This window comes from Jaculus jaculus, chromosome 11 (genome assembly GCF_020740685.1).
Source record: "Jaculus jaculus isolate mJacJac1 chromosome 11, mJacJac1.mat.Y.cur, whole genome shotgun sequence".
NCBI classification, from domain to species: Eukaryota; Metazoa; Chordata; class Mammalia; order Rodentia; family Dipodidae; genus Jaculus; species Jaculus jaculus.
Window position 1 is genome coordinate 98,672,382 of NC_059112.1, and position 20,136 is coordinate 98,692,517.

General features: G+C 47.9%; 1 protein-coding gene across 1 annotated transcript in view; it reads right to left on the reverse strand.

Annotated features, from left to right (window-relative positions):
- LOC101603457 (nodal modulator 1) overlaps positions 1-20,136 on the reverse strand; it is a 60,289-nt gene that overhangs the window by 37,389 nt on the left and 2,764 nt on the right. Inside the window, exons 2-9 of the mRNA XM_045161285.1 lie at positions 16,778-16,867; positions 15,739-15,784; positions 10,708-10,808; positions 9,559-9,665; positions 6,925-6,997; positions 3,026-3,178; positions 2,100-2,237; positions 1,181-1,270 (exon numbers count right to left, since the gene is read on the reverse strand). Coding sequence (XP_045017220.1) covers positions 1,181-1,270; positions 2,100-2,237; positions 3,026-3,178; positions 6,925-6,997; positions 9,559-9,665; positions 10,708-10,808; positions 15,739-15,784; positions 16,778-16,867 — 798 coding nt within the window. The remainder of the gene's footprint in view (positions 1-1,180; positions 1,271-2,099; positions 2,238-3,025; positions 3,179-6,924; positions 6,998-9,558; positions 9,666-10,707; positions 10,809-15,738; positions 15,785-16,777; positions 16,868-20,136) is intronic.

The window sequence follows — 20,136 nt, forward strand, 5'->3', positions numbered from 1 at the left end:
AAAGGGTTAGAAGAGCCGGGCGTGGTGGCACACACCTTTAATCCCAGTACTCAGGAGGCTGAGGTAGGAGGATCGATGTGAGTTTGAGGCCACCCTGAGACTACATAGTGAATTCCAGATCAGCCTGAGCTAGAGGAAGACCCTTACCTTGGGAAACCAAAACAGAAAGAGAGAAAGAAAGAAAGGGTTAGACCTAATGTCTCCAAGGCTCTCATAGGCCCTCACTCAAAACTCCGTTCTTGGGCTGGAGAGATGGCTTAGCGGTTAAGCGCTTGCCTGTGAAGCCTAAGGACCCCGGTTTAAGGCTCGATGCCCCAGGACCCACATCAGCCAGATGGCGCATGCGTCTGGAGTTCATTTGCAGTGGCTGGAAGCCCTGGCATGCCCATTCTTCCCCTCCCCCACCCCCCACCCCCACCTCTTTCTCTCTCTGTCACCCTCAACTAAATAAAAATGAAGGGGAAAAAAAAAATCTCCATTCTTACTAGTTAAAACTGCCTTGAGCAGTGATGTGGGAAGCCTTTCCCATAGCCCTGGCGAGCAGGGCAGCTCACCTTCTCACCTTTCTCTCCCTCTCCCCTCCCTGCAGGCACAGACAGCAGTCCAATGCTCCACTGAATTGCAAAAGGCTGAGCCGGTCCCCCATGGGCATGTGACCTCAAAGCCAGTCCCTGGGAGTCTAAGCTATTCTAGCGTAGTGCTCTGATGCAACATTGCAAGAAAACAGCTAAAATAGAATTTTCCCAGTAACTCTTAACACTGGGTGGTCCATTTAGGAAAGACTTATTTTCCTTAGGAATCTGCTCTGTCTAGCAAATTTCCCACAGTAACTATTTTCTATTTCTGTAATTAAGGTTGGCATAGCTATGATTTAACCACATTTAGTGTCTCTTTTAGGGTGTAAGGAGCCCTTGTCCCTTGCTCACTGCTATGTGCCAGCCCGACCAGGACCTGAAAGTTAAGTCCTGGCACCGCATTAATCTATCTCAGAGGTTAGTTTTAACCAAGACTCCAGTTCTCTAAGATGACATGATGTGAGAGAGGGGAGGAATCTACTGAGCCCACAGCAGCACAGGCCACAGGACAAGCTCCCGTTTTCTGCAACAGTCATTCCGGATAAGATGCTGAGTCTGACCTGTTTGCAAAACCCATGCCCAGAGCTGTCACTGGGAGGCCTCACCTCTATCCTCAGGCTGTCGTGCTCCACCGTGAAATCCAGCCTGGAAGGCGCCACATCGAAGGTGATCCTTTCCCCTCGGTAGAACGGGATCTGCAAGGAGAACCAACAGCACTGTCCCGCAGTCCACCCTCGCCCAGCTCAGCCCGGCAGCTGGAACACCCAGAGGAGTGTGAATCACAGCTGTTGCTGGTCTAATGAGGCTTCGCTTCCACTGCAGCCGAGGGTCTGCTCACGTACAGGTTGGACAGCCCTTGCTCCAACACTTGTGATGGGAAGTGTTTGGCACTGCGGAGTTTTTCAGATGGTGGGTGTTTGCACATGCAGCAGAGACTGTGTGCAAACAGGAGATTCACATCTGTCTCCACAGATTGCATGAACGATACACAGGCTGAGGGAAAGTCATAGTCTGTGTAGTAACCATGCAGGAAGGGAAGTTTCATACTGTGGAATTTTCCACTTGTGACATCATGTCGATGCACAGAAGTTGTAGATTTTGGAGCATTTCGGTTTTAGGTTAGGGATGCCCAACCTGTGCCTGCTAAGCACAGTACGCACACAGTAGCAGGTAGACCCTTTAGAACCCAAAGGCCCCCTTGCTCAAAGCCTGCTTGCCACTGTGGGAGGCAGAGACCGTTTACAGCATGCCACTCCCGCTGAGCTGCCGGCCCCTTGAGGGAATAAGAGTTCCTCTAGTAGAGACTAGAGGCTCCAATGATGCTGCCCTGCCTCTCCACAGCCAAAAGCAATGGGGCCAGGAAACCAGGGGCTGAAACTATGCACTTAGACAAACCTCTCCTCCACTAAAATACTCTACCTCAGGTCTTATGTCACAGTGACAGAAAGCCGATGCACGCAACCCGCAAGCTTTGACCACGTCACAGCATCCCAAGCACAGACAGACAGACATCTGCACACTCACCACAGTGTAGCCCCCACTCGGCAAGGAACAGAAGGAGAATGAGCCATCCTCTTTGGAGACCGCATAGCACAAATACACCAGGCTCTCATCTTGGGGCTGGAACCCAGGCACCGGGGACATGTTGCAGCCCAGGACATCCTACGCCAGAGGAAGAGATTTCCTATTCTGTGTCAAATACCATCCAAGAGGCACCCCAGACGACAGGCAGCTGTGTACAGGTCTGTCAGCACCCATGTTTCTGAACTCTAACTAGGAGGGCATATGACGTGCGCGCACATGGAGGTGGCTACAGCGGTGTGTAGGCCAAAGGTCTACCTCAGGTGTTTTCCTCAACCATTCGCCACTTTATTCTTTGAGGCCAGGTTTCCTGCTAAACCCAGAGTTCACATATTCCGCCACACTAGCTGGCCAGTGAGCCCCAGCAATTCCCAGGCTCCATCCCCACGGGGATTACAGGCACATGCCACCCTGCCTGGCATTTACATGAGTTCTGGGAACCTGAACTCAGGACCTCATGCTTGTGCAGTACGCATTTTCTCTACTGAGCCATCTCCCTACATTCAGGATTGAAAGTTAATGATGGAAACAGCTTCTTAGAGGAAAATGGCAAGGCTGTCATTCCCAACAATGGGTTACCATGTTTCAGATAGGAAAACAGGCTCAGGAAGATAAGGGCCAACCCAAGGTCTCACAGAACAAGAAGTGTTTGTTAGAACCTGGCATGTGTGTGAATCTGGGCCCATCTGATGCCAAAACCTGACACCTTCCTACTGAACTCCACTGTCTCCCAAGGCAGACAGCGGGTGGAGAGACACAGTGTTCTTAAACATCAGGTCACAAACCAGGCCTACCCAACATTTCAGTGGATCACAGCCTGCTACTCAAGCCCTGCCCAATCTCCTTTGCAGGGTACTTCCTCTGCTCACCTCTGTTGCCACTAAGGAGGAAAAGAGCAGAAATTTCACCCCTTTCATGGGCTCTCCGTCACTGCGGACAGAGCCCGACACGTTGTAGCCAGCAACTATGAGAGGAGCCACGGCATTCGCATTGGAGTTGGTTACACGCACTGTGGTACTTGCCTACAAAAGGAAAAGGGGTATGTGTTCAAAACATAAATAAATAAATGAAATAAATAAACCCAAATAAATAAAGAAACAAATTCCTACAGCCAGGTGTGGTGACTCACATCTGCAATGTCAATAGTTTGGAGGCTGGGGCAGGAGGATCGCTGTGAGTTTGAGGCCAGTATCATCTACAAAGGGAGTCTGAGACCAGCCTGGAATTCCAGCGCAAGTTATGGACAAGCCTGACGCCCTCGAAAGAATAAAAAGTTAAAAAAAAAAAAAACCCACAAAAAACCTTTACCAAGTACCTAACAAGGGGGACCTAACTATTAACTAGAAAGATGAAAAACAACAAAACCACAGATAAAGCTCTCTGCCCACAGCCACGGGGGACTGATTCAGGGAGCCCTCCCTACCCCGATACCCAAACCTTCAAAGTCCAAATCCCTTACATGAAATGGTGCACTCCTGGCACAGAACTACATCCTTTCAGGTTCTAATCCATCTCTGGATTATTTGCAATGTCAGCCCAGTGTAAGGGCTGTGGGGTTAATAACATATTGACAAGGGAAAGGTCTGTAAGTGTAGTTTTTTTCAAATACTTTCAATCCATGGCTAACTGACACCATGAGCGCCGAGTTCACAGACTGGGAAGGAGGACATAGGACGTGAAGCAGCCATCTCCTAATACCCAGGATGAAGGGCAAGGAGACACTGGGATGGCGTCTACCTGGTGAACAGAAGTTCCTACTTCTGTTCCCTTTATGGACCGAGGTTTTAAAATGAGCAAGCTGCTGTTTTCCCTATGTAGTGACACACATGCCTAATTGCTCTTTCTTTCAGTACAGCCAGGTGTGGTGACTCACATCTGCCATGTCAATAGTTTGGAGGCTGGGGCAGGAGGATCGCTGTGAGTTTGAGGCCAGTATGGTCTACAAAGGGAACACAGGGCACAGGAATTCTAAGCACGGTGTAGCAACTCTCACAACCCAAGTCCAACGCTCCAGGTAACCCGCGCCACCAGAGACCAGGACCAGGTCCCCAAACTGCCCTCTCTCTCACGTCCAGACCCTGTCCCAGGTAACAAAGACCAGGACCAGGACCCCAGAGGGCCCTCTCACTCACTCATGTCCAGACAGTGTTCGAGGTGACGAATGCCCTGACCGAGACCAGGACCAGACCCTGGAATGCCCCTTTCACTTAGGTCCAGACACTGGTTCTCCAACAGGTGATCATTATCCCTCACTCGCAACAGCATTCTTTGTTTAGTTTTTATTTTTATGCAAAAACATTTTATTGATGTAAAATTTTAGAGATCAGTCATTGTATGATAGATACTTCAAACAATTGAAACCCTTTAGATACTGTTTTTCTTTTGGCTTTTTGTTGTTATATTGGATTTAAAACAATCTCACTCTAAAGTCCAGGGTTGCCTCAAACTCATGGCAATTCTCCTGCCTCAGCCTCCTAAGTACCAGGAGTAAGTCACCATATCCAGCTTTGTTTCTCAGAGAACACAACATCTCAGCTAGTTTTCATTAAAATTTCAAACAAAAAGAAGCATAGTACAAGTTGAAAATTATAAATGTTAATGAATAATAACAATATTTGGTTATGACTTTATATATTTGACATATTAAATCAAAGAGCTTACTTACCTTTTTGATTTTTTTTTTCTTTCATATAAACAAAAGGTTTTCAGGCTGGGGGGATGGCTTAGTAGTAAAAGGCACTGCTTGCAACACCTGACAGAACGGGTTCTAATCCAGTAACCATGTAAAGCCAGATACACAACATGGTGTACGTGTCTACTTCATTTGCAGCAGCAAAGGCCCTGGTGTGCCCATGTTCTTTCTCTCAAATAAATAAAAATTTAAAATATGAAGACTTTCACTGGTTAACAGTGAGTTAAATCATTTGAGGAGAACCAATCTGTATTACTTTCATTTTGAAAACAGTATCAAAAAAAAAAACAAAAAAAAACTGCCGGGCATGGTGGCGCATGCCTTTAATCCCAGCACTCGGGAGGCAGAGGTAGGAGGATTGCCATGAGTTCAAGGCCACCCTGAGATGACAGAGTTAATTCCAGGTCAGCCTGGACCAGAGTGAGACTCTAACTCGAAAAAAGAAAAAAAAAAAAAAACTGTCTTCATTTCTCTCCCTCCAGATCACAGGCCCCACGTACTACTTTGACAATATTCTATGGCTTAGTCTAAAAATGTCCAAGAAGTCTGGACAATGCAGTGCTTATTTCACAAGAAAAAGACTTCCAGCACTGAAACAAAATGACATCAGTGTGGGGGAAAAATGACAAAGCTTACATGTAAGAAACTAAGTTTTACAAACCATAGTGACGGCTGGCAAGATGGCTTAGCAGTTAAGCATTTGCCTATGAAGCCTAAAGACCCCAGTTCGAGGCTCAATTCCCCAGGACCCATGTTAGCCAGATGCACAAAGGGGCGCACACGTCTGGAGTTCGTTTGCAGTGGCTGGAGGCCCTGGCACGCCCACTCCTCCCTCCCTCCCTCTCTCTCTCTCTCTCTGCCTCTTTCTCTGTCACTCTCAAATACATAAATAATAAACAAAAAAAAAACATAGTGATATGTTAATAGAGTTCCTTTACCCATACACTTAACATACAATGCAAATCTAAAATGTATATCCATTTAAATGATGATGTAAGCCGACCACTTACAAGCACTCTAATAGACCCAAGTGCTCTACCACTGAGCTCTGCCACCTAAAACGTATCCAGGTAACTGATGACAGAAACCCACCGGTTACAAGCTCTGTACAGACACAAGAGCTCTACCACTGATCTACAGCTCCGGCCAGCAAACTTTTTTAGCAACAGTGAGGGAAGCACCAAGCTCTCAGGTCAGGATGTCCTCAAGTCTTACTTCCATTTACTGTTCACAGCTGGTATAAAAATCCACCTACTAGGGTTTCCTCTTTTCGGTAGCTTCCGTTAGAAACTACTTTAGACAAGCAAAGGTACAAAGAACACTGTCAAGACTGTCTACATCTCCTGTGCCAGGTAAAGAACTAGAAGAGCCCAAGTCCAGCACGGTGGCACACACCTGTGACCCCAGCATGCAGAACACTGAGGCAGGAGGATCACAAGTTCTAGGCAAGCCTGGGCTATGGAGTTAGACCCTGTCACAAAACGAGAGAAAATTCTGACGTGTCCCCAGCCCCTTCTTCCCTTCTATAGCCATCAGTAACCGTATGGACAGGGCTTACAGCTCTGACCTAAGACTGTATCTGAGGATGTACTGTGGGGAGTTTTGCAATCCTACTCCCTCTGCCTTGTTCTACCTGACACTGCGGCCCTGGCTCCCTCGTCCTGATGACGTGCAGAACCCTGTATGTGATGCTCCCCGCCCAGTCTTCCCTTAGTCCTCACTTAGCCTGTCTGAAACAAACCTACAGACATTCCACCCAGCGGCTTCTGGAATGCTTAGTGGATTTGTTTCAGCCTGAAAAAGAACAGACACGTTTCATCAGGAGCTCCTGGTGTTGATTTAGCTCAAAATAGCAACAGCCGGCAGCACAGCAAGTCCACAGCAGGAAGACAGCACTGTCACCTAACGCTGAAAGTGACACCGGCGCTCCCCGGGGGTCAGCCACACCGGATCCTTGCCAGCATCTGGGGAAACCATGCTTTCATCTCCACGTCCAAATTCAAAGTCCTCACAGCGCCCACAGCTGTCAACCGAGTGCCTTACTGGCATGGCTACGGGCGAAGCTCACTCACTCACCTCTTTTAAGGCCCACGTCGGATGAGTCGCAAGAATTTCATAATCGCCAGGAAGAACTTTAAAAAATGCAAACCTGAGAAATACAAAATAGCACTTCACTTTCTCCCAAAATGGCGGTTGATTTCTACTGTCAGCTTGACTAGGTACAGAATTGCCTAGGAGACAACGCTCTGGGCACGTCTGTGAAGGAACATCTATAAATTGGGTTAACAGTGGTGGGAACCCCCCCACACACACACCCTCCCCCCCGAGGGTGGCCCCATCCCATGGCTGAGGTTCCAAGGCTGAATGAAGCAGAGAGAGCGCCATGATCTACAAATGTGTTGGGCCACATTCACAGTTATCTGTTCCAGCCACAGAACATCAGCCCAGTTTGAATGATACGAACAGGAAGGAGAAGCAGAGAGAAGAGTGGCCCAAAGCTCCGAACTGGGAAGGGAAGGGTCGTGTGTAAGGAAGACAGCAGGTCCCCAGGCTGCGGCAGGTGGGCGGGCACTCGGGCCAGGCACACATTTGTAATCCCAGCCCGCAGGAGACTGAGACGGGGGCCAGGCTGGGCTCCACAGCAAGGCCTGCCGGCTGAGCTGGGCTGGGGCTGCAAACACCCAACAGACACATGCTGAATCCTCTCCTGGCAGCAAGCAGCAAGCGAGCTCTTCCCCAGCGTGGTGGCCCATCCCAGCACTGCTGCCTGCAGAACCTGGGCAGGGCTGGGGAATCACTATGCTACAATGAAAGTGAACTTGCCACCACCTCTGGCCTCTGCCTCACGTGTACAGCTCCCTGTGCTCTAAGTTCCTATCACTGCTTTACCAGGTGTCCAACCTAAGGCCTGTAGGCCCCATGTATCCCAGATAACTGTGACTGTGGCCAAACACATTTGTAGATCATGGCGGGTTACAACATGCAAAGATCTGGACAGCACAGAGCTCAGAAAGCTCAAGGTGGGTCCCAGCAACGTCTACAGCAAACTCCAGCTGCAGCATCCCTCATGCCAACACTGGAAATCCAACTCCAAAACCTTCTGAGTATCAACACTATGCTACAAGTGGAAAATTCCACACCATGCAATAAATTATTTTAATTATTGTACATTATTCACTTCAGCTTCTGTGCATAAGATGCATATACAACATAAATGAATTTCATGTTCATATGAGTCCCATCCCCAGGACTCCAGGACGTTATTTTTTGGTCTGGACATGAAGTTCCCTCCAAAGGCTCATGTGCTTATTTATTATAAAGGCTTAGTCTCCAACACAAAGTTCAAAGATGGGGCTCAGGGCTCTGGCTCAGTGAGTGGATTGATCCATTAGTGGATTCACATTTGAATGGGCTGCTGGGGGGTGGTGGGAAGTGTCAGAGGAGGTGGGGCCTCACTGCAGGACGTAGGCCACTGGGGGTGAGCCTAATGAAGGGCTTCTCTCGTGCCAGCCCCTTCCTCTCTTTCCCTGCTTCTGTCTGCCATGGGGTAAGCGGCCTCCTCCAACACACCCACCCTTCTGCTAGATGTGCCACCTCACCCTGGGCCCAGAGGCATATGGCCCAGTGACCACAGTCTGAAACAGGAGCCAAAATAAATCTCCCCTCCCTCCAGAGACTGACTCATATTATACATATGAAAACACACCTCATCCAAGAGTCCCCAGTGTTCTGGGCTAGGGACACTCAGCCTACACTGGCCTAGAGAGAAGAGCAGAGCTCCCTGCTCCTAACAGACCAGGACTGGCTGGCAGTAATCTAGTAGTCACGCTATTTCAAAATGAAAATGGTGACAAGATTATTTTTTTAATATTTTCATTTATTTATTTGCAAGAAGAAAAAGAGAACGAGCTGGTGTGCCACAGCCTCTTGCCACTGCAGATGAACTCCAGACACATGCATCACTTTTTGCACCTGCCTTTACATGGGTACTGGGGAATCAAGCCCAGGCCATCGGGCTTTGAAAGCAAGAAGCACATAACCGCTGAACCATCTCTCCAGTCCCCAACAATAATCATTTTTAAATTAGAAAATTTGCTGAGAAATTCATAAATTTCTAAATAAATTTTGTCACTGAGTCAGCTTTGTGGAATAAAGTAGTAATGATTTGAATGCCTTCAAAGTGACCACTTTGCACTATTTTGGTGTTTAACATTGGACATCCCTTAACATTTACAGCTCAACCACATAGCTCTCTACGTTCCGCTTAAGCTCTCCTCAGCTCCGACTACACAGCAGCCTTGATGGATGTTCTCAGGCAAACACAAATTAAGCATATACTCACTCCACCAGAAAACCCGAAACCCTAATACTCATTTTCCGAGTGACCTCCTAAGGTAGGCTCCACAATGACCTTCATCTAGAAGTGGGAAAATATGGCACAGAGGGGTAAAGAAACCTGTCCCAGGTCTAAGCACAAACACTGACTGCTGGGCTCAAACAGCCCCACAGAGGACACCAGGTAGTATTTATTCACCCCCTCAGGCACAATGGGCCAAGTGACTTCCATTTCATGAGGAATGTGGGCTCTGAAGACACGAAGCCAAGAGGCCAGATAAGGACCCCACTCCAGGTCTAGACCCAAAGCTTCCCCCACCCCACCGGCCGCAGCCGGCCTCTAGCTGCCAAGCTGGGCTCCAGGACACCACTCACTTTCCTCCAGGCTGTGTGACTGTGGACTGGATCTTCGCTTCAGTGCCTGTGCTTCTCAGAGTCACCTGAACTCCGGCGGGGCCCAGGGGCTGCCCTTTGCTGAGGACCTGCGTGAAGGGGGATGTTAGGACCCAATCCCCCAGGCAGCAAAGGGTTCTTTTACAAACTACTAAGAAAGAGAAGGCACTCGTGACCCCCCACCTCCAGTAAAAAACCCACATGAGCTGGGCGTGGCAACACCCGCCTTGAATCCCAATACTCAGGAGCCTGAGGTAGGAGGATCATCATGAGTTCAAGGCCACCCTGGACCTACAGAGTGAATTCCAGGTCAGCCTGGGCTGGAGAAAGACCCTATCTCAAAAAAAGAGGGCTGGAGAGATAGCTTAGTGATTAAGGCACTTGCCTGCAAAGCCAAAGGACCCAGGTTCAATTCTCCAGGACCTACATAAGTCAGATGCACAAGGGGGCACACATATCTGGAGTTCATTTGCAGTGGCTGGAGGCCCTGCCACACCCATTCTCTCTCTCTACCTGACTATTTCTGTATCTCTCTCTCAACCAAATAAATAAAAATAAAATGTTAAAAAAAAAAAAAAGAAACCCACGTGAGGCAGGGCTGAGTGCCTCAGCATGAAGGAAAAATAAAGCCACCATGAGGAGCATGTCAGCAAGAAAATCCCTCATCAGCCCAGGAGCTGACAGAGGGAAGACATACGCCCTGCTGAGAACCAAGATGAGAACAGGGATCACAGGACGGCATCATGCAACACAGTACCAAGGTACCACACAGCACCTCAGTAAGTTTTATTTCCAAAATGATTCCACTCCCAGGGGAGGGACAGAAGACATACAAAGCCCCCTAAGCAAGTCTCCCCAGACAGAAGGAAGCCCTGGAGAAGACCAACCACGGCTCGCCCACAGCACAGAAACGGGCCCAGGTCCTGGGTCACTGACCCTCCCGCCAGGTCATGCTAACATCTATGTTCTCAGGGCAGGGCAGGGGACAGTGGCACACTCAGTGGGCCACAGATCCCCGAAGCTCAGTGAGGGTGGCACCCCTGTGGGTACAAGCACCCTGCTTTTTCAAAGGTTGAGCGGACACAGGACCCATTACAGAGCTCATGTGAGAGCACAGAGCGCAGACCAGACCTTTCCATTCACAGAGAAGCCCGTGAACACGAAGTTGATGTCCCCGCCCTTCGTGCAGATGTCATTCACGCCGTCCACGTGCAGCTCCACACTAGTTGGCTCTGGGGGAGGGAGTGGAAAGGGAAGGCATATGAGATATGAGACAATATGCAACACTGGTGCTAGAAATACATTTCCTGAGCGAGGCTCTTCTATTTATTTCTGGATACTTAATGTAGCCATGTGACTCGTGATCCAAAGGTATACAGGGGAAAGTCCCCCTTGTGCCCCATTCCCAACACCTGGCTTCTTGGCCCAGAAGGAATTGGGGCTTAGAACCTAAAAGCTTCAGAGTAAGTCTTCCAGTCAAGTTGGGCTCTACAGTATTCCACTGAAAAGTCACTGAGCACCAAGTTTTTCTGTTGAGTATTTACCATGGCCCAAGCAGTGGGCCAGGCACATTCAATCCTCACATCCATCTTGGATGCGATAAGAGGTAAAAGAATTTAGAGGGGTAAATGGAGGCAGAGATGGGGAAAAAGATCTCTCAAGGTCACGTAATTTGTAACAGAGCGCCAATGTGCGCAGTGTGACAGGTTCTAGCTCTGTCCCTTGACCAAATTCAAGAACGGAGGCACGCTAAACCGGGACTGCAACTCCAAGGCCACAGGAGACATGGAGGAGGGAGGCAGGCCAGGCTGGATACAAATGGCAAATGAAAGGGAGCAGCCACTACTCAAATGTACCACCTGCTGCCACACGGCCCCAGGTGCCCAAAACTTCAACTCCTCACAACCACTAGACACATGGCTGCGTGTAGCCATCTGACTTTTCAGTATCAGCAAATGCTCTTTAGAAAAGTGAAGTGCCTCTCAGAGATGAAAGCTGAGGGTTTAAAACACTTGAGAAAATATGGAGTTGTAAGTAGAGAAGAAGGTGGAGAAACCAGGAGATTTCCAGGGAAAATGAAGAATTACACACACATGCATGTGAACACACAAAGGGGAAACTTAAAAAAAAAAAAAAAAAAAGCAAAAGACTCCGGCAGGCATCTCACTGATGAGGTCTGTGAAGAAGGGCCCAATCTCACGAGCTATGAGAAAAGTGAAAGTCAAGAGCACAACAAGAAACTACCATGTCCCCATCAGATAACAAGACACCACAGTAAATGCTGGCCAGGATGTGGAGAATTCAAGACCAGCCTGGCAACTTAGTGAGACCCTATCTCAAAATGAGAAAGAAGAAAAAATAAAAAGGGCTAGGGATGTAGCTCAATAGTAAAGTGCTTGCCTAGCACTCAAGGCTCTAGGCCAACCCCCAAGGGGCGCAGCTAGAATTTTAGAAGGTCAGGACAGTGTCATCTGTGGGTGCTACAGGGGGCTTAATGAGCAATGGAGCAAGGAGCTTCTGGGTGCTGGTAAGTTCTACATGGTTATCTGTGTGGCAGTTAGATGGGTGTGTGCACTTTGGAAAAATTCATCAAGTTAAAAAAAAAGGGGGGGCACTGAGGCAATGGCTCAGCGGTTAAGGTACTTGCCTGCAAAGCCTAAGGAGCAGAGTTTGACTCCCCAGGACCCACACAAAGCTAGAGGCACAGGTGGTACATGCATCTAAAGTATGTCTGCAGTGGCTACAAGCCCTGGCTCACCATTCTCTTTCTCACTCTCAAATAAACAAAGTATTGTTAAGAAAAGAGAGAAAAGAAAATTCATCAAGCAATACACCCCTATCTGGAGGTGTGTTGAAATCCAATAAAAAGCCTTTAATCCCAGCACTTGGGAGGCAGAGATAGGAGGCTTGTCTGGAGTTCAAGGCCTCCCTGAGACTACATAGTGAAATCCAGGTCAGGTCAGCCTGGACTCCAGGGAGACTCTACCCTGAGGGAGGGGGAGGGGGGCTTATCAGCCAGGTGTGGTGGCAAACGCCTTTAGGATCACTGTGAGTTCCTGGCCAGCCTGAGAAGTAGTGAATTCCAGGTCAGCCTGGGCTATAGTAAGACCCTATCTTTTTTTTGGGGGGGGGGGACAGAGAGGAAGAGGTAGATAGAGAGTATAGCCATGCCAGGGCCTTTTTATTTTTGCAAATGAATTGCAGACACATGCACCACACCTTGTGTATCTGACTTATATGGGTCCTGGGGAATGGAACCTGAGAGCTTAAGCTAAACCATCTCTCCAGCCCAGCATACCGTATCTTGAAAAAGAAAAACAAAACACTTATCAGATAATGGGCAGAGACTATGAACAAAATACAGTAGGTCCATGTATGAAAACTGTCAATAAATAAGTTTATCAGGCACTGGGGAGATGGCACAGCAGTTAAAGGAGACTGCTTGCAAAGCCCTGGGTTCAATTTCCCAGTGCCTACATAAATCCAGATGCACAAATTGGTGCCTGCGCTACAGTTCATTTGCATGGGCCAGAGGCCCTGGCTCACTCATGCTCAGTCACTCTCTCAAATAAATTAATGAAAAAAAAAAAAAAAAACTGTGGCTAGACAGATGGCTTAGCAGTTAAGGCGCTTGCCTGTGAAGCCTAAGGACCCAATTTCAGTTCCCCAGGACCCACATAAGCCAGATGCACAAGATGGCATATGCATCTGGAGTTTGTTTGCAGTGGCTAGAAACTCTGGTATGCCCATTCTCTATCTGTCTCTCTCTCTCTCTCTCTCTCCAACAAATAAATATTTTTTTTTTTTTTTTTTACAAAAAGCTTATCAAAATAAAAGGCACCAGCAAGTAGGATACAAATGACCCACTCCCACCAGCTAGAGCACAGACCATAGCCTCTGCTCCCAGGATTATCAAGGCTTGCTTCCCTCCAGCTTTCTGGAATGCACCAGCCAGGAGGCCTGACTTGGCTGAGAGTTTCTCTTGTGGCCAAATGAGCCACAGGTGCCCAAGCTTTTCATTAGCCTTGGTCCTGGTGGGCACTTCCAGTGTCCCCACTCTAGTCCGCAGGCTGTGATCACCTCTACCACATCTAAAGGACAGTCTCTCCTCTACAAAAGCGCCACAGGGGCTGTGCTGCGTGGCTGTGGCTCAGTGGTAGAGCAGACAGACACCTACCATGCATGAGACCTTGGGTGCCAAAGGACAAAAAAAAAAAAAAAAAGTCACCCAGGTCCAGTTGGAACCCTCTCTTCTGATTTCACTCTGGCACCCAACTTTCCAACAAGGCCAGAAAGAGGCAGTTGCAGCAAGAGGATTAGAAGTTTATCAGGGTGTCTGTCATTCTGAGCAAATAACACTGGCCACTGATCTCCACGCTGCTGAGAAGGCAGGGGCCACAACACTGACTCCACACGAGGAGGAAGAGTCTGGCAGCGGAAAGCCACGGACCCAAAGATGTCACACAGCTGGTAAGGCTCCAACTACCAGATCCTGTGATCCCTAAGGAGCCCAGATCTGGATTTTGCTGTCAAACCTCTCAATGTTGAATTTCAATTAATTAAAAAAAAAAAAAACAGTGGCACACACCTATTATCCCAGAGCTCAGAGGCTAAGGACAGGAGGATCCTGAGTCTCAGACCAACCTGGGCTACACAGCAAGACCTCAGATAAAGAAGCCATCCTGGGCTGGAGAGATGGCTTAGCAGTTAAGCGCTTGCCTGTGAAGCCTAAGGACCCCGGTTCGAGGCTCGGTTCCCTAGGTCCCACGTTAGCCAGATGCCCAAGGGGGCGCACGCATCTGGAGTTCGTTTGCAGAGGCTGGAAGCCCTGGCGCACCCATTCTCTCTCTCTCCCTCTATCTGTCTTTCTCTCTGTGTCTGTCGCTCTCAAATAAATAAATAAATAATTTAAAAAAAAGAAGAAGAAGCCATCCTGTGGCAGTGACCTTAGGATGACTCATAAGGCACCACAGTACTGAGATGAAGTGACAGGAGTGCTCAGCACTGAAACACCTCTATCACACCTTCCAAGGCTCAGGATCCATTGCAGAAGAGGTGGTAGAAAGAATGTAAGAGCCAAAGGAAGGGTAGGACTCCTTACAATGCACCTCCCCCCATAAGACACAAAATGGCCTGGATATCCATGACATTACAGTGTCTGACACTACCTACACAAGACTATCATAATAGGAAGAAAAGATGATGACATCAAAATAAAAGAGAGACTGAGAGGGGGAGGGGATATAATGGAGAGTGGAGTTGCAAAGGGGGAAATGTGGGTTATTGTCTATGCAAGTTGTCAATAAGAAAGTAAATTTTAAAACAAAAACAAGACAAAAAAGGCCATCCTAGAGCCAAGCGTGGTGGTGCACACCTTTAATCCCAGCCCTTGGGAAGCAGAGGGAGGAGGAGCACTGAGAATTCGAGGTCACCCTGAAACTACATAGTGAATTCCTGAGCTACTAGAGTGAGAGCCTACTTCAAAAACAAAAGCCATCCTAGATGAGGAACAAGACATCACTCTTTCTCATTTCTATAGTGTTCTACTGTAGGGCTGGAGGGATGCCTTAGCGGTTAAGGCATTTGCCTGAAAAGCCAAAGGACCCAGGTTTGATTGCCCAGGACCCACGTTAGCCAGCACACAAGGGGGCGCATGTGTCTGGAGTTCATTTGCAGTGGCTGGAGGCCCTGGCATGCTCATTCATTCTCCTCCCCCTTTTCTCTGTCAAATAAATATTTAAAAAAAGGAAAGGATGTCTATTTTAAGATGGTTGCCTGTGAAGCATAAGGACCCAGGTTCAACTCTTCAGAATCCATGTAAACCAGACGCACAAGATGATGCACGTGCACAAGGTCTCTCTCACACGCACACGCACACGCACACACACACACACACACACGTGGTGGTGCACGTGTCTGGAGTTAAGACTGCAGTGGCCAGAGGTCCTGGTGCACCAACTCTCTGTCTCATTAAAAAAAAAAGAAAAATGGACAGACAGACAGCTGTCAGGTAGATATAAGGGAAACCAAAGGTGACAAAGGCTAACACACACAACTCCCCTCCACACCATGGATTCGCCTTAACACACGAGGGCTGCACAGTTGCCCATCTGAGGCAGCACTCCGCATCTAACACGGTCCCTCCCTGGGCACATCACTTACCAAAACTCCATCCCAGGGGTGGCTCGATCTTCAGGATGAAATCCCCCTGCAAGGAAAAGTGAAACTTGACAGCAGGAGAGCCGATGGCCCCAGGTTAAGACAGGCAATCCGCAGGAAAGGGTATCTCCTAGGGCTAAGGAGATGGCTCAGCGGGTGAGATCACTTGCCACACAAACATACAGGTCTGCAAGGGCCAGCACACACGTAAACTGCTACGTGAGGCTCTGCACACCTGTAACCCCAGTCCAGTAGAGACCAGTTAGAGACCGGAGAATCACTGGGGCTCATGGATCTGCCAGTCTGATCAAAGGATGGCAGCTCCAGACCCAGTGAGATTCTGTCTCAAGGAAGAATGAAAATGACATTGTACATGGCTGTTAACACACACACGTGCATAACACGTATGTGCACACCACACACACAGCTGATGGGGAGGATGACTGTAAGCAGAAGCTTGCATGGATGCACATGGGTACGCACACATATAGGTGTGCATGTATGTACCCCAGGATAGCTGCCTAACTATAAAGAGAACTTGGGATATTCCCCAAAACTTTTATACAGGGTGGTCACTTCAGAGAGGCAGAATTGACTTCAGATACTAAAGACTGATTTATTTTGTCCACAAAAACTCAAGAATTCCAACAATACTTCTGTGACTTTGGTACAATATTTTCAGCTGCTTGAAAACCACACTCCATGAACTGGGTCTCTCAACCCTGGCACACAGGACACTTGGGCTGAACAGTACAGCATGGCAGGTCGCCGGCCTCAGTCCTGGCCTCTCCTCACTAGGCCACCTCTTCCACGGCTGTGATCATCAGCGTGTCATAACGCCCCTGGAGACACTGTAAGCACTCAAAGCATCAACGCCCTTAGAGTCTGGCTCCTTTGAAGCCTGCCACATTCCACTGATCACTTACACGAGGCACGCTTGTGGGGAAGGTGACATCGCTAGTGAGTGAAGCAGCACTGGTCGGCTAATTACTTCCTGTCATAAAAGATGAGTGGGGAAGACTCAAGTCCCCAGGGGCCGTACCTTATCGTACAAGGGGATCATAAAGTACCCGTTGTTAGGGGCGCAGTCTGTCTGGTACTTCAAAGTTCCATGTTTGGTGTACAACTTTATCTGGAAGGGAAAAAAAAGAAAAGCAACATCATGATAGGGCCCTTGAGAGTTACAGAGACATAGAATGCATGAGGGTAGCTGACCACCCACCGCAGGCCTATACACCTATCATAAGGCTGAACACCTACTGCAGACCTACTCTAACCACGCACATGAGCTTCACACCTACTAGAGGCCAGTATTTCTTCTGGCACCATGTCATGGACAGGAAAAAAGACAACGCAATTGTCAAATAGTGTCTCTTTGCTTTTTGGGGTTTTTTAATTTTTAATGTTTTTTATTTTTTTGTTTATTTTTATTTATTGATTTGAGAGTGACAGAGAAAGAGGGAGAGAGAGAGAGAATGGGCGCGCCAGGGCTTTGAGCCACTGCAAACAAACTCTAGATGCATGTGCCCCCTTGTGCATCTGGCTAACATGGGTCCTGGGGAATTGAACCTCAAACCGGGGTCCTTAGGCTTCACGGGCAAGCATTTAACCACTAAGCCATCTCTCCAGCCCTCACTTTGCTTTTTGGATTAAAATCATCAAAGCCTACACCCAAAGTCTTGTTTGTCAATGATTTTCATAAAAAACCTAGGTGCCCAGAGCCAGGCAGTGGTACCAGCCTTTAATCCCAGCACTCTGGAGGCAGAGGTGGGAGGATCACTGTTAGATGCCAGCCTGACTTGAAAAAAAAGGGGGGGGGGGGCTAGAGAGATGGCTTAACTGTTAAGGCGCTTGCCTGCAAAGCCTAAGGGACCCAGGTTTGGTTCCTAGGTCCCATGTTAGCCGGATGCACATCGTGGTGCATGCAACTGGAATTCATCTGCAGTGGCTAGAGGCCCTGGCACACCCATTTTCTCTCTCTCTCTCTCTCTCTCTCTCTCCCTCTGTATCTAATTTAAAAAAAAAAAAAAATCCAGGTTCTCAAAGACTGAGAGCAAAGCCCAGGGAAGAGCACTTGCCTCGCATGCCCTGAGTTTCATCCCAAAAAAATCAACTTAAAAGAAAGTGTATGCTTTGTGAGGGACTGTAGCTCAGTGCTCTAGCAATGTACCCAGCACAGACAAGACCTGAGTTTGCTCCCCAACAAAGGGGTCATGGGGCAAGTAGAAAGGGCAGATTCCTGAGCCTCGCCTTATTTTCTCCACAACAAGATCTGGAGTGAGGGCTGGGGACCTGCCCAATGACACCAAGTGATTCTATGAACTTGATGGAATCATACCCCTAACTGCCATCCTCAGAACTAAACAGCTCCAGGGCTGGACGTGGTGGCGCACACCTTTAATGGCAGCACTGGGAGGGGTCAGGGGACAGAGGTAGGAGGATCTCTGTGAGTTCGAGGCCATCCTGAGACTACATAGTGAATTCTAGGTCAGCCTGGGCTACAGTGAGAGCCTACCTCAAAAAAACAAAAAAAAAAAAATCTAAACAGACCCAAAAGATCCATGTATGGGTGCTCCTAATGCCTCTCAATGCTTGGGTCTAAGCCTCTGCTGACACAAACTGCTCCCCAAGATTCACAAAGCCCTATCTGAGTCTTCCACAAACTCAGAGGCAGCTTGTTCACAGGTAAAGTAGAGCCCCTGCTTTGTGGTGGCTGAGCAGTCTCGGGTCAGGGTGGGTAAGGCACCCCCGACACTGAGCCTGTGCTGCTGAAGGAACAGCCACTCAAGTAACCAGCCGGGCGCATGCAGGCTTCAGAGCAAATTTCCCAACCCAATCTGTGTGACTCAGTAACTCAGCCTCGGTTTTTCCACCTATAAAGGACACAGTTGAAGCTGGGCATGGTGGCACAGGTCTTTAATCTCAGCACTCGGGAAGCAGAGGTAGGAGTATCGCCATGAGTTCGAGGCCAGCCTGAGACTACGTGGTGAATTCCAGGTCAGCATGGACTAGAGCGAGACCCTACCTCAAAAAATAAAACACTCCAGCCCCCTTATTTGCATTTTCAATGCTACTGATGTTATGTTCTGTAAGTCACCTTTGTTTTCAAGGAAGGCCAACACTCAGGATCTTGGTTCCATCCTGTGTGGCATATATTTGATAATTTAAAGTACTCTTTTGTTTTAACATCCTTTTTAAAAATTTTGTTAATTTGAGAGGGAAAGAATGGACTTGTCAGGGCCTTTTACCACTGCAAACTCCAAAAGCATGTGCCACTTTGTATTTGTATATCTGGCTCTTCATGGGTATTGTGGAATCAAACCTGGGCTGTCAGGATTTGAAAGAAAATATGTTTAACCACTGAGCAAAAGCATGTGCCCCTTTGTGCATCTGGCTCTATGTGGGCACTGGGGAATCAAATCTGTTCTGTCAGGCTTTGCAAGTAAATGTCTATAACCACCGAACCATCTCTAACCCACGAGTGTACTTTTGATCTCTTTTCACTGATCAGTAGATTTATTTAAATACTAGTCTTTAAATGTGTTTGTAACATTTAATTTAGATCTAAAGGTACTATTACCTTCATGTAAAAAAGGAAATCATGTAGTAACCTAGTACGTTGGCAAAAGGTTTTAAATGGACAATTGTAATAAAAAAGAAACAAACTTTAAGAGACAAATTATAGACCTGTTTTGTTCCAAAGGATAGTAACAGACTTACATGGCGCTTTCTCACCCAAGGAGTAAGCTCCTGAGCTGAGTGTTGGCACACGCCTCGAATCCCGGCGCTCCGTAGGCCGCGCTAGGGGAGCGTGCGCTGGAGGCCAGCTGAGCTACAACAGCTAGGTTAAGGGCAGCTATAGTTCCTTAGTGACGCCTTGTTTCAGAGAACAAAAGAAACAAACCCAAAGAAGGAAGAAGAGGGAGTGAGGACAGAGAAAGGAAGAAGGGAAGGGAGGGAAGCAAGGCTCTTTAAAGTTGCCCTATACCATAAGAACAAATGCCTAACCTGTATATGTTATATGCGGTTGATAAGTGAGTTTATTGAGGGAACATTCATTATGCCCAATTTTATTCAACTTTGATGTTCTTTTGAATAGAATTGACGAAAAACAACCTCCATGTACCAAGTAGAAATATATGTAATGGGTGTATGTGAGTAGAATGTACAGAGTGAAAATAGTCTGGGATCCTATAAAGTTGAAATAAGCGTAAAAGATGTTTCTCATTGGGCCTGATAGCACCCGCCTTTAGTTCCAGTACTTGGGAGGAAGAGGTAGGAGGGTCACTTGAAATGCCAGGCCCTCTTGAGACTACATAGGGAATTCCAGGTCAGCCTGGGCTAGAGGGATACCCTACTTTGGGGAGGAAAAACAAAAACAAAAACATAAAACAAAGGTGT